Source organism: Pyxicephalus adspersus, chromosome 1, assembly GCF_032062135.1.
Source record: "Pyxicephalus adspersus chromosome 1, UCB_Pads_2.0, whole genome shotgun sequence".
Taxonomy (NCBI): domain Eukaryota; kingdom Metazoa; phylum Chordata; class Amphibia; order Anura; family Pyxicephalidae; genus Pyxicephalus; species Pyxicephalus adspersus.
Genome location: NC_092858.1, coordinates 26,292,392 through 26,305,314, shown reverse-complemented (window position 1 = coordinate 26,305,314; position 12,923 = coordinate 26,292,392). Strand labels below are relative to the sequence as shown.

The window sequence follows — 12,923 nt, the reverse complement described above, 5'->3', positions numbered from 1 at the left end:
CCCATGCACTAATGTTCTATGGTTGCTGGAGCCTTGCCTGCATTACCGCAAGGCAATCCAGTCTGCTTTTAGAATTCAATAAACACTCCAAGCAGCAATCATGGAGTGGACACTTGAGTTTGGCCATTTTGCAAAGAATTTAAAAAGAACAATTTCACATTGAGAAACTGTGCACTCAGTAACATAACCAGGTGCAAAGGGTACATTTAAGGGGAGCCTCTGGATTCTGTTCTGTTCTGTTCTGTGCTGTGTGCAGGTGAGATTGCAGGAGCATCAAAACAGCAGCGTACATCAGCCCTAATTTAATAAAGCAAAGCAAAATTCAATATTAACCTGTACAGTGCAGTAAAGCAGGTTATACACCTATGTTAAAGGTACATAGATATCAATAGAAAAGAAATAAATTAATCACAAAAATTAGAACTTTCCGTTTATGAGTTCTCCATATTGCACGAGTTCTATACATTCAGAAAAAGTTCCCAACAGCATGTCATATCTGTAAATGATGGAGTCATATATGAATACATTAAGTCTCTCACTAAAACACTCTTTGGTTGTTTAGTTTCAGGGAATATCTAATATTGCAATACTTGTTAGATATTAGGTATTGTCCCAAACACACAGATCCAACTCCTAATAGGTTGTATTTAGAGATCTAAAACTAATAAAAAGTTTACATTCTTACAGGTAGTCCCCGGGTTACATACGAGGTAGGGACTGTAGGTTTGTTCTTAAGTTGAATTTGTATGTAAGTCAGAACAGGTACATTATTTTAATAAATGCAATTAGGACAGATGTTTGTCCCAACATATTATTAGGCAGTGTGGTGTCAGGTACTGTATAAAATCCTCACTGTGAGCTAACCACAAACAAAGCAAAAAAAAAATAAAAATCTTTATGCAACCTAGACATTCATTAACTTCTGGAGCAAGCTGTGCTTTGATATGCAAAATAAAACAACTGCAGAGTTTGTCTTGGTCGTTAAAGAGTTACAAGAGGCTGCAGAAAGAGCTCACCCCCTAAGATCACCCACAACCTCCGTGTGTTTGCAAAAGATTTCTTCTGCAAGTCATGCAAACTGTCCCCCTCCCCTCTTCAAGCCTCCGTTCTGCACACAACGAGCAGGAAAGCCCCGCTCGTATCTAGGAGGCGTCTGTAGGTTGGATGTCCTTAACTCGGGGACTACCTGTAATTTGTAATTCTAAATTAGGAAAGCAATGAAATGAAGAAAAGGTTTTCACGTACAGTCTTGTCTTCTTTAGCCTTCATGTTCTGTGCTTCCACTAAACCTCTCATTGTATCGGTTGCGACTGGGTTACAGCAATCTTGCAGATATTTTTTACCATATTGTATAAGACTAAAATTTATCTCAACAAAAATGAAATATATTGCTGTTCACCAGTCATCAGATGTGGCTGCATTCGTTTGTTTTCTTTATTTTGGTATTTCAGCAATTGACACCCATCCTCTCCTAGGAGGGATATGATTTTTGTATATTAGTAGTTACAGAAAAAAAAAAAACATTATTTTAGGCTCCAGTTTATCACAGGAAATAACAAGGACACAGCATTCATGGCAAGAACAACAAATATTTTCTGTACTTACTGAAATTGTTCTTAGCCTGTCCTTATCCTGAAAGAGGAAATAATTGCAGGCGTCATATATTTAGCTATCCTATGAACATAAAATATTAAATCTCTAAACTACAGCTCAAAATGTTGCTAAAACATAGAATCTGCTGTCTTGCAGAGCTAAAGATTATGCTAGAAAGGTGTCTACTGGAAAATATAATGTATCTTACTGTCTAAAATTTCCTGTAAAGAGGAAATCTGACCACGACTTTTGTTCTTTTTGTATAGAGATGGGAAGGTTTTATGCCGCCCATTTGACACTAATAACTGCCCTTTTACCTACTATAAAAATAAACTATATATGAGTTACTGGAATATATAACTAAGTATATATGTGGCCAAAAAAAAAAAAAAAACATAATCAGCATCGTTCTTCAAGCATCACTCCCTGTTCCAAGTTTAACAACTGAGAATAATAAATGTATTCTATTGTATTGTGTTGCAGTTTAATATGATGAAAATTGCATGTTTCTTGGATGTTGCCATTCAAAGAATACCTGCACAGGACTTGCAAAGATCAATACCAATTGTTCCTAGTGTATATATTAATGTTTGTTATTCTTTGTTTTGACAAAAAAAAAAAAAAAAGAAATTAACATAGCAATGGTCAGAATAGAAAAGCTCCATGTGTCCTCTAGTGGAGATTTTGCTCATTGCTGTTTCCAACCAAACTAATTAAGGAAGAGATTTCTCCCTATTGCCCCACCTATCCTGACTGTATCAGTATACACATCCATTAACTAGTCCAAAACAATCGGAGTATGCAAAGGCATCCTGAAAAGAAATAATATAAATGCCTTCCCTTTTTTCTTAACTGTTTTATTATAGCATCTCAGCTTTCTTTGAACAGTTGTTGGACAGTAAGAGTGGGTTTGCTATGTTATAGCATTGTGATGTGGCACACAAGTTTAATTTTTATCATTACCTGTGACTTTCCCAGTAATTCATATATACCAGCCAAACAATCAGCTGTTTAATTTTAAGACACCCACAATAAACTTACCAGTGTAAAGTTATTCAGTGTACTGTATTTAATAACATTTCTTTGTTTCAGATATGGGACATACAAAGTCAGACCTGTTTGTTTTCTGCCTGCTCAAAATCAACTGGAATCAGAGGGGAACTTAGCGCTGGCCTCTATATCCCAGATATTAAAGCACTTTGTGTTACCACTGACTCCATCGCCATTCTGCAGGTCAAGTTAAAGTAAGGAAAAATGTCAAAAAAATTTGTGGAATGAACAAATATGCCTAATAATATGTAACATGTATGTAAGAATTGCTACTGGGTAACATAATCATAAATGCATTTTTATATCACATGTGGATTCCACAGGCACATTCTTTTTGAAAATGTTGTAGACTGTTATGTTTGCCATCTGTTTGCTATACTTCAAAGCTCTGTGATTTTCAGCCCCTGGGTTATACAGATTACTGACTTTTACATGGTCACAATGTGTGTGCAGTTTTAGGGCAGTTTTATATTCTCTCTTACCATGACAAGCAGCAATTATGTCACATCTTTTCTGTGCTACTGCCTAAATTTACATGCAGACATCCTGCTCTGTATCAGTTTCTAACTATCAGTTCTGACTGTCATAACTTGTCTTTACCAAAGACATCACAGATCACATTTACTTAATTCAGCATGTTAATCAACGCAAAAAAATTCAGTTTGCCTAATGGATAATTTTTTCTGATAAATTCCACATTCAAATTATCTCTGAATTAAAATGTAAATTTTATTTCAATTACGTTATCTTCACCACAGCTGGTATGTTTTCAATGCAGCTATATGCCTAAGACATACCTCCTGGGACCCTCTGTATAGAATGGTGCATCTCTACCTTTTCAAATGGGGAACCCTGGAAATAAGGTTCAGTTCTTAGCGAACCCCTGCTATATCATATTCACAGCTCACAGTTCATCAGTGTGGTGATTTGTGGAAAGAATGTCTCTTACATTGCTGGCCAGAGGGATGAATGTCACCCTTACAGATAGCCAAAATGATCATTGGTGTCACTGACATGGGAGGCACGGATTGCTCATTGCTCAAGGAACCCCTGGCAACCACTGAAGGAACCCTAGTTTAAAAACACAGATAAGACAGTAAGGCAGCATTCTGAACCACAAGCCACAGGCAATTCAACTCATAATTAGACTTACCTCCACTCTCTCATGCAGCCATGAGTTCATAGTGAGTGGGAGTAAAAATTTCCTAATATCAGTGGAAGCAGTAAAAAATTCTTAATGGATGGAGTCAGTGGAAGGCACAAAACCCTACTGTATCAGTGCAAGGATCATGGGATCAGTAGTACGAATAGTATATACTGCTTGTTGTCAGTAGACAATAGAGCTTCGTCCTCCATGACAGTGAGAAAAATAGTGCTTCATTGTTGGGAGTAGTAAAAAGAATAGTGCTCCAAAGGCTTGGTAAATGCACACAAAGCATAGCACCCATCCCATAAGCCACAGTTTGATGGCCACTGCTGCATTCTGCCACCGAACACAATATTTTGAAGTCCTGTACACATCTGCTATTTACCATACATTAGTCACTGTTACCTTATATTAGCTATCATTATAGATCACCCTTTTAAGAAAGAAGTTGTTTTCTGAATTTCCACATCGGTTTTCAATAAACTTTTCTTATATTTTGTTGTAAAATTCTGCCATTTACAAAAAAAAAATCTTTAAGTGCACCTAATACAGCATTGGAGTATATTTCCCTGCTTCCAACACAAGTTATGGCCGGTCAGAGCACAGAAAATACACAGCATGAAAGTACTATAAAGCAGATTGCCCACACTAAGTGGGTTTATGAGTCACTGTTTCTACACTGCACAAGCTATTTGTTCTGTGCTTTCATATGGCCGTTGTAAATAAAACATGGATTGGAGGAAAGAACATCCTGTATGTTTTCAAACGTTTTTTTATCGAGTTGCTCTTTATGAGATTTCAAGATGAACTTTAAAGACTTGTGCCTAAAGGCTCTATAAAAGTATACATCGACAACAAATTGCCACTATTTGGCTTTACACTAGTTTTACAGAAAGATATCTAGTTTTACTAAAGGACAGACTGTAAGCAGTACAACACAATACAAGATTGTAAATTGTATACTATGCATTATATGTAGTAATAGTTAGTGGCTTTCAATTAGCCTTGTTCTTTTAATGTTGAAGATGTTGTTTCAAGCTGCTGTATGAGTTCTGAGACTGAAGTAGCTTGGAAGGCTGAAAAACATCTTGAAAATAACAAGAACAAGTCTAGTTGAATGTGACTAACTACTACTATTTATTCGATGACATGGATAAATAAGAACATTCACAGATATACAATGCATTATGAACACTGGTACAGACAAACAGGACTAGTTTCAGACATTATTATTATTAATATTATTATTATTATTATTATTATTATAAATATTAATAATAATAATAATAATTTTATTAATAAACAGGATTTATATAGCGCCAACATATTTTGCAGCGCTGTACATTAAATTGGGGTAGCAAGTGACAGACAGATAAAGACAGTCACACAGGAGGAGGAGAGGATCCCTGCCCCAAAGAGCTTACAATCTAGGAGACTGTCTGATTTCAAAATTGTGCATCTCCATGGTACTTTCTAGGTGCATTTTAATTGCCTGGATCAGCATAATAAAAATGCTAGTTATCTGATTGTCATCCTGATCCAAAGGCTTTGATCAATTTGATCAATTGATTGAAAAAAGTCTTCAAACCGGTATCTGTGCTAAATTTCAACTAGACATATGAGGAGAGAAAGGCTTTCCTACACACAGTGATGATAAAGAGAGGCCCAGAGCAGGGTAGGCGGAGGGACGGCATGACCAGCGTGCACGTGCTGCCGGAAAAGATAGGAAGGGGGGGATGTCAGGATTGAATTACAATAAACAGATAGGGGGAGTGGGAGGATAAGGTTAAAAGTTTAAGGGGAGGGGTGAAACAAATAAAAAGAGAGGATTACAGGGAGACAGCACATTTTTTGGGAAAGAAGAAATTTCCCACCCACCCGCCCTGTGATGCGGTGCGTGGAGGCGGTTGAGGTTTGGTGAAGGTAAAAAAATCTATACATACTTTTTAGCTGCAGTCTTCTAGCTGGTCTTGTGCTGTCACATGAGCTTCCTCTTCATGCGTATATATGTAAATATGTATTGACATGTGAGCACCATTCAGTCCTGGAGTACTGGGATCCTAGCCTACATGATAATGCTCCTCCAGGGCTGGATTTGCAAGAAATTGTCAGAATGACATCAGTTTTTTTGTGCGCAAAAGGCACTGGATATACTGTATAGAGTAGGAAGCTGGGGACAGGGAGGGTAACATTACTCTGACAATCATTTTTTATAACGGGGGTGGGACTTGTTGGAAATAAAAAGATAAAAAAACATGAATTTCTACTTTTATGTTTGTATTTGCAATACATCAAATGAAAGGCACCAGTACTACAATGCCGCAATGTGAATTCGGATCACAGTGCCACATTGTCGAAAATATCTAGTAATTAATACAGTACATCTGAGGATCTGTTTATAAAGCAGTGAATCTGGCATTCACTAAAACATTTGGTGGTAGAGAACCTTCCAGGTCCATGTGTTTCAACAGCAGTAATTGATTGTCCACCAGGGAATGTTTCAGATACACTGCTTTATAAATAGACCCTCTGGTGTCAAACAATAGTAATTATGAAGATACTTCATTTACCATGTAAATGAGCGCTGACCAAAAGTGTAACAGTAATATCAATCAATATATCAATCAAGTCGATGAAAGAAAATTTATCCTTAAAATACAGAATGCAATAAGTGAGCAGATTGATCAACAATTGATGAATTAAATAATATGATCCTGGCAGGAATTCTTTTTTAAATAGAACCACTTTTTATGTTTATTGAATTTAAATCTTCTTGATCATTTATTGCTGTTATGGACAGAATGAATTGCATACAGTTTATTAAATGGTGATTTTTTTGTATTCACCAGGTTGATCACTGGAGCAAGAGATGGCTGTCTAAAAGTGTGGAATTACAATAATGGTCAATGCCTGCACACTCTGCGGAGAGGTAAACAGAGCTCTATCACAGTAATTTTAATTACAATGCGCACTTGAACTAGGTCACTCTATTCTATTTATTCTGTGGCTGTTCCAAGCAGCGGCCTAAGTTCCTTTCTGTATGTTTGACCTCTTTGTATTATATTCAGAGGTAGATGTGATGGACACATTTGCAGCATAAAGACAGCTAAAATGCCTGCTGATTTTTTATTTTATTAGAGTAATAAAACTGTAGGGCAGCCAAAGTGTGCACAAGGCCACCGAACAAACAACTCTAGAAATGATGGCTAAAAAATAGTCAGTTTCTGTGCTTTACTAACATCTATCTCATTAAACATTTCTTACTAAAATGTGGGCAGTATAGTAAATGAAACCAGCTTAAGACTTCTGTATGACAAATGAAATAAGTACCAAATCAAGTAACTATGTCATAGGCAAGCTTCATATGATAAGAATAATCTTCCTTTACCTTCCCTGAGTGAGCCAAGTCCTCTGTTATATCTCACATGCCCCCTCTCCCAGACACTGCAGATCGCAGTAAGAGGTTTTCAGCAATGCTGCCAGTAAGCAGCAGACAGGACAATGTGTGACCAGTGTTGATTGACAAACTTTCAAATCAGCAGCAACAATATTGGTATTATTTCAAGTGAGAAAGGTTTTGGTGAAAATGCCTAGTGTTCAATGTCCATAATCCCTTATGCAGCTTTAGTAACCACTGAAGCACAGGTACTCTTTAAGAGAACAAACACATTATTATTTTGAATATTATTATTATTATTATTTCTATTATTAATATTAAACAGGATTTATAAGGCGCCAACATATTACGCAGCACTGTACAATAAATAGAGGTTGCACAGACAGATACAGACAGTGACACAGGAGAAGGAGAGGACCCTGCCCCAAAGAGCTTACAATCTAGGAGGTGGGGGAAGTATCACACACACCTGGATGCAGTTTCTGTATGTGAAAGATGTGCATAGTGTAAAGCAGAATCATTGAGGCAGTGTACATTTATGTATGATCTCTTTACTTTTCAAGATGGCCTTCTAACCTAATGTTTTTAATTTGCAGCAAACAAGTGCGATGAGATCTGTGACTGCACATATTTAGAAATAAACAGAAACAAGTAAGATCATTTATGAAGAACTTTATATTCTACTTTTGCTTACTTCTAAAAACAGATTCAGCAGAGCTCTCCAACACATGCATATTTTTCTAATCTTTTGTCTTTTATAAAATGTCACAAATACTTAAAATCACTGATTCTGCCAGAAATGCATAAGCACCTAATGTCCTCTAGTGGGCTGACAATGCTGCTTTTGCGGCACTAAAATCCCACACAGTGTTGTCAGTCTAACCTGTCTTCTCTGCAGGAGTACAAATCTATATGCTGACATCGGCACCCCTTCCCTCATTTCCATAGTTACTCCTTGTTTGTATTCCAAGCAGTGGCTCCCTGCCCATACCAGATGCTTGCTGCTTGAAATGTCTTATTTTCTACATCCATATATAAATTATACAGAGCTGTATAAAGAATATAAAAGACTTGGGCTTACATTTGTGTATGTGTATCCTTTTAATGTGGCCATGATGTACAGAATACAAGGGATACGGGGATTTTCTAAAATGTAAGAGATTTGAAGGGTCTCAGATACCTCAACATTAGGATCCTTGCTATAATTCCTGACAGCGGGTTTGGGTGTTCCTACCAACTTTTGGGTGCTTTTCCAGCTCCTTCCTTAATATTCTTTGTACTGCAAACTCAGGAGGTAAGGCTATGTATCAGATTCTCACCTGATACATCCAGTCGGGCTCGTCTCTGGGCAAGAATCTGACATGTGTAAAGCACGAACGCGCGTTGTACACACAGCGCCATTCTGCTCTATGGAGAGGGGAGGACAAGTGAGTGGCACCACACATTGCTTGCCTTCATTGCCATAGTTCATGGATGTGTCCTGACAAATTCATGAACGACTGAAGGAGAACAACCGCTATACATTTCAGTGGAGAAGAGAACTGTTTGGTGCCGCTCACTCGTCCTCTCCATAGAGCAGAATGGTTCTGTCTGTACAGCGCTCGTTCGTGCATCTGCCACTCTTTTCATGCTGGAAACAATTATGAAAGATTATTTCCAGCTACGAAAATTGTAGGTGTGTACACGGCCTTAGGTTGTGGGTGTATGAACACATGTACTGGGGTCACTCTACCTGAAAGATAGGACCTGGCGCCCGTGCCTGTAATTAGGAGCAGCGGCGCCGCCACGACCTGCAGGGCTAACAGTGGGTTGGGTACAATGTTTCTTGTAGTCATAAAAGATGGAAAAAAAAAACGCCATTTCTCTGATTTACTAAAGGAGTAAATTTATGTAAATGGTACATATTTTGAGTTGTGCTGACTTCAGTCTTCTAATGATGCATAAGCAAATCCTATATTTTTAATTTATTTCCTTGCATTGGGTATTCATTGAAAATATATTTTTTTGACTTTTTTTTTACTTTTACTAATTCACCTTAAAAGTAAACAAGCCCACCCCATCAGTAAATCAACCCCAAGGTAATGTATCTGATAATATACTTTCTGGAGTCTGTTTATTAAGCAGGGAATCTGACATTCACATTTTTCCAGGGGCATGTTTTTCAATGTCATAGTTCACTCTCCTAAACCCTACCCTCCTCAAGGAGAAATTCATTTTCAGTTGTTCTATACAACTTAAAACTTTATCAGTACAACAAATATCTAAATTAAAATGTCTAAAATATCTAAAATTAGTAATGATTTGCCCTAACAAAATGCCATGTTTTCTTGCAGATATATTGTAGCTGTTGGATGGGATCGGAGGATCAGTATGTATATTGTGAGTATGCTTTACATACACAATAAGTAGTAGATCTTGGAGATTTATATTGTAGGAAAATCGTATTAAAAGCAGTAGCAGGGCTCTTTATCCAGCTTTGGAAGAGCAGTTAATTGGAATTCATATAGATAGGAGAATCGGCTTTTAAGTGTTTATGGGCTGCTGGGCCCCTTGAAGCTTCTCAGCTATAGTGAGAATATTTACAAATTACATTTAGATAAAATGTTTAAAAGAAACAAGACAAGAACAAAAACGGTATTTCCTATAGCTGTTACTTTTTCATTTTAGGTTGTTACTATATGAGTCTATAAAGGGCTGCATTTTATCTCCAGACACGGGTATACTACTGGTGGATCCAATGCTAATGTTGTACTCAACTAGTCTAATCAATTTATTGACTGGTAATTGCTTGGTTCTCACACAGCATGTGTGTATGACATTCTGCTCTTCCAATCCCTAGGTATAAGGAGATGGGGTGAAACACAGAACTGTGGGAGATGCTAAACAGATTTGCTTGATCAGCTGTACACATAACATGACTTGTATACTTTTACTCAATATTTAAATGAGGACCAGATTATTAATGATTATTTTTAAACAGGATTTATATAGCCCCAATTTATTAAGCAGCGCTGTACATTACATAGGGGTTGCAAAAGACAGTCATATACAGACAGTGGCACAGGAGGAGGAGAGTACCGTGCCCAGAAGAGCTTACAATCTAGGAGGTGGGGGAAGTATCACAAAATAGCAGGGGAGATATGGAATGGTTGAAAGTAGTGAGGGTTTTAAGAAACAGAAGAAGATGGGTAGGGAAGTTTGAAAAGATGGGTTTTAAATGCTCTTTAATAAAGCAGAAGTAAGTGAGGGCAAGCCAAATAGCACAAGAAAGACCCTTCCAGAGAGTTGGGGCAGCTCTAGAAAAGGCTTGGAGCTGTGTGTAACGACGTTATAAGTGAGGAAGTCATTGCCAGGCCAGAAGGTTAAGTGGGACAAGAACTGTGGAGGAATTTAAAGGCAAAGCACAGGAGCTTGGATTTGATTCTAAGGTGAAATGGAAGCCAATGAAGAGAACCACAAAGAGAGACAGCAGATGAGGAGTGGTGGGAAGGATGGATGAGTCTGGCTGCAGCATTCATAATTGATTGTAGAGGAGAGAGTCGGGTTAGTGGAATACCAGAACGGAGGAGGTTACAGTAGTCCAGACGAGACCAGATTTCTTGTGATTGGTCTTCCCAGGCTATACCTTATCTGATCAGTGATTGTTTTGGATGTGAAAATTGGTCAGTGTGTATTAGGATTAAATAATGTAGGTGATTTAAGATGGCCATAATGGGCAGAGATTTCTCTAAAGCTGCATACAGACATTAAATTTCTGTGACATGGAAACATTCAAGAGATATTAAAAGTGACAGTAGAGTGAACAAGAACTGTACACACTGTACATACTATGGAGAGGGAAGGGTAGTTGACAAGTGGCAATCACCCCTCTGTGTCCTTCTCCATGGGATATAACTGTGGTTTTTATATATATAAAATCCATCAAACTACTACTTAATGTTTATACTATGTAATCAGTGCCTTTAAAGTCTCTTAAATTGGTTTGTTGTTTATATATATATAAATATATATATATATATATATACACATTTTACCTCCATATTTACTCAATTGTCTATACATGACACATTCTCTTTCCCTTGCCGTCTAACACAAGGGCAACTAATTTGTGTATATGTGGGCATTTACTATTTAGTTTTCACACTTCATCAGATGTATCCTAAATCATTTTCATATTTTTTTTCATATTGTACATGTTTTTTATTTGGTCCTAGGTGACGTACTGAGGGGCTTTGATAACAACAAAGAACAACATTCCTTTACTGTGCTTAGCAAACATGCATCTTTTACACAAATCTGGATAGAAATGTTTTCATTTTACTTCTTGTGCAACTCCATGTCATTATAGAATTTAGCCTCCTGCTATAAGCACTGATAAAGTGACTTTGCAATTTTGCAGGATTCAGATGATGATCTTCATCACTTTCAGGAGCCACAACCAGGCTGGAAGGATGACTTGGTAAGACTGATAACAAAGGGCATTGCTAAACATTTTTCCGAACTGTGTGGATACAAACTAGATTAGCAATTGAAAGAAAAGTTTGCTTCTAATGTATTAATGCAAAACTAAGGCAAATCATTTTAAGTCATGTTTTATGAAAAGTGGCAGCATATTCCCAGTATACCTGAAAGTTATTTTTGACATGTGTTTTATTTGCTGTTCATATTACCATTATTGTAATTCACATAGTGAGTTACAAATTCCCCCTCAAGAGCTGTCTGTATCTAAGACAACCACAGCTATTTCCCTGGCTTAACGATTAGGATAAGACAAGTAACATAAAATGCCACTTAGAGATTGTATTGTTTTTACCCATTCTCAGCAGACAGATGAAATTACTGCACTTCTAAACAGACAGGACTTGCATATTTAAAGATTTCATTTGGCCAATTAAATATAGTAAGCATCTCATTTGAGTGTTGATAGCAAGTGTTTAACTTACAGTAATGTTAATATTATCACATGTAAGTTTTTTTGTAATTTTGATAATATATTACCTGACACATTGTAGATTAGGTAATATTATTAATGCCATTTCAGGCCTGTTGACCACAGTGTTCTGCCACAGATTCAGTCAATTATTCATTTGAATGGGAGCAGTCGAGAACCATTTTATGCATTTGTTTGCACGCAGTTGCGACTGTGCTGTATTGCAGCATGATTCCAGAAAGCAACATGTCATCTTTGGCCACATGATTGCTTTTTCTTCTTTAGAAAAAAAACAATAAACCAAAATCATAACCATGTACAAATCTGTTACCTAAGTTGTTGAGATGAAAGGGGAGAGACCATGTGTGCCCCATACCGAGAGAAGAACATTATATTGGTACTGGTACACATAATAAAACTTTATGTGCCACCATCACCACATAGGGTTCTTTAGTCCACTACATGAATTGCATGTGCAAAAACCAACATTGATAAAGGGACCCTGTGTGGCCCTAACATATTGATTGTTGCAATTATTGTATAGGAATAAAGACTTTTGCTTGCACTGGTGACTTCCTACATGTCCCCACACTAAGAACGTAGTAATGCTCAAAAAGGATGTGTTTGATTCATTCTGACTTTGGCCAAAACTTCCATGATCAGGGTTGAACTCAAATCCAAAATAATGAATAGCCCTGACATACAATCAATGAGAGCACTATGAACTGTATACTTAAACAATAGGTAATGCAAACATAAGGCTTTTGTTGGGATACACAGCATGTAGAGCTCCCATTGACTGTCAC

At 37.1% G+C, this 12,923-nt stretch overlaps 1 protein-coding gene across 1 annotated transcript in view; it reads left to right on the top strand.

Moving 5' to 3' along the window:
* Nucleotides 1-12,923, top strand: part of LOC140329381 (cilia- and flagella-associated protein 337-like) — a 69,432-nt gene that overhangs the window by 33,762 nt on the left and 22,747 nt on the right. The window contains exons 15-19 of the mRNA XM_072413360.1: nt 2,686-2,837; nt 6,640-6,719; nt 7,784-7,838; nt 9,521-9,566; nt 11,587-11,646. Of these exons, the coding sequence (XP_072269461.1) occupies nt 2,686-2,837; nt 6,640-6,719; nt 7,784-7,838; nt 9,521-9,566; nt 11,587-11,646 (393 nt within the window). The remainder of the gene's footprint in view (nt 1-2,685; nt 2,838-6,639; nt 6,720-7,783; nt 7,839-9,520; nt 9,567-11,586; nt 11,647-12,923) is intronic.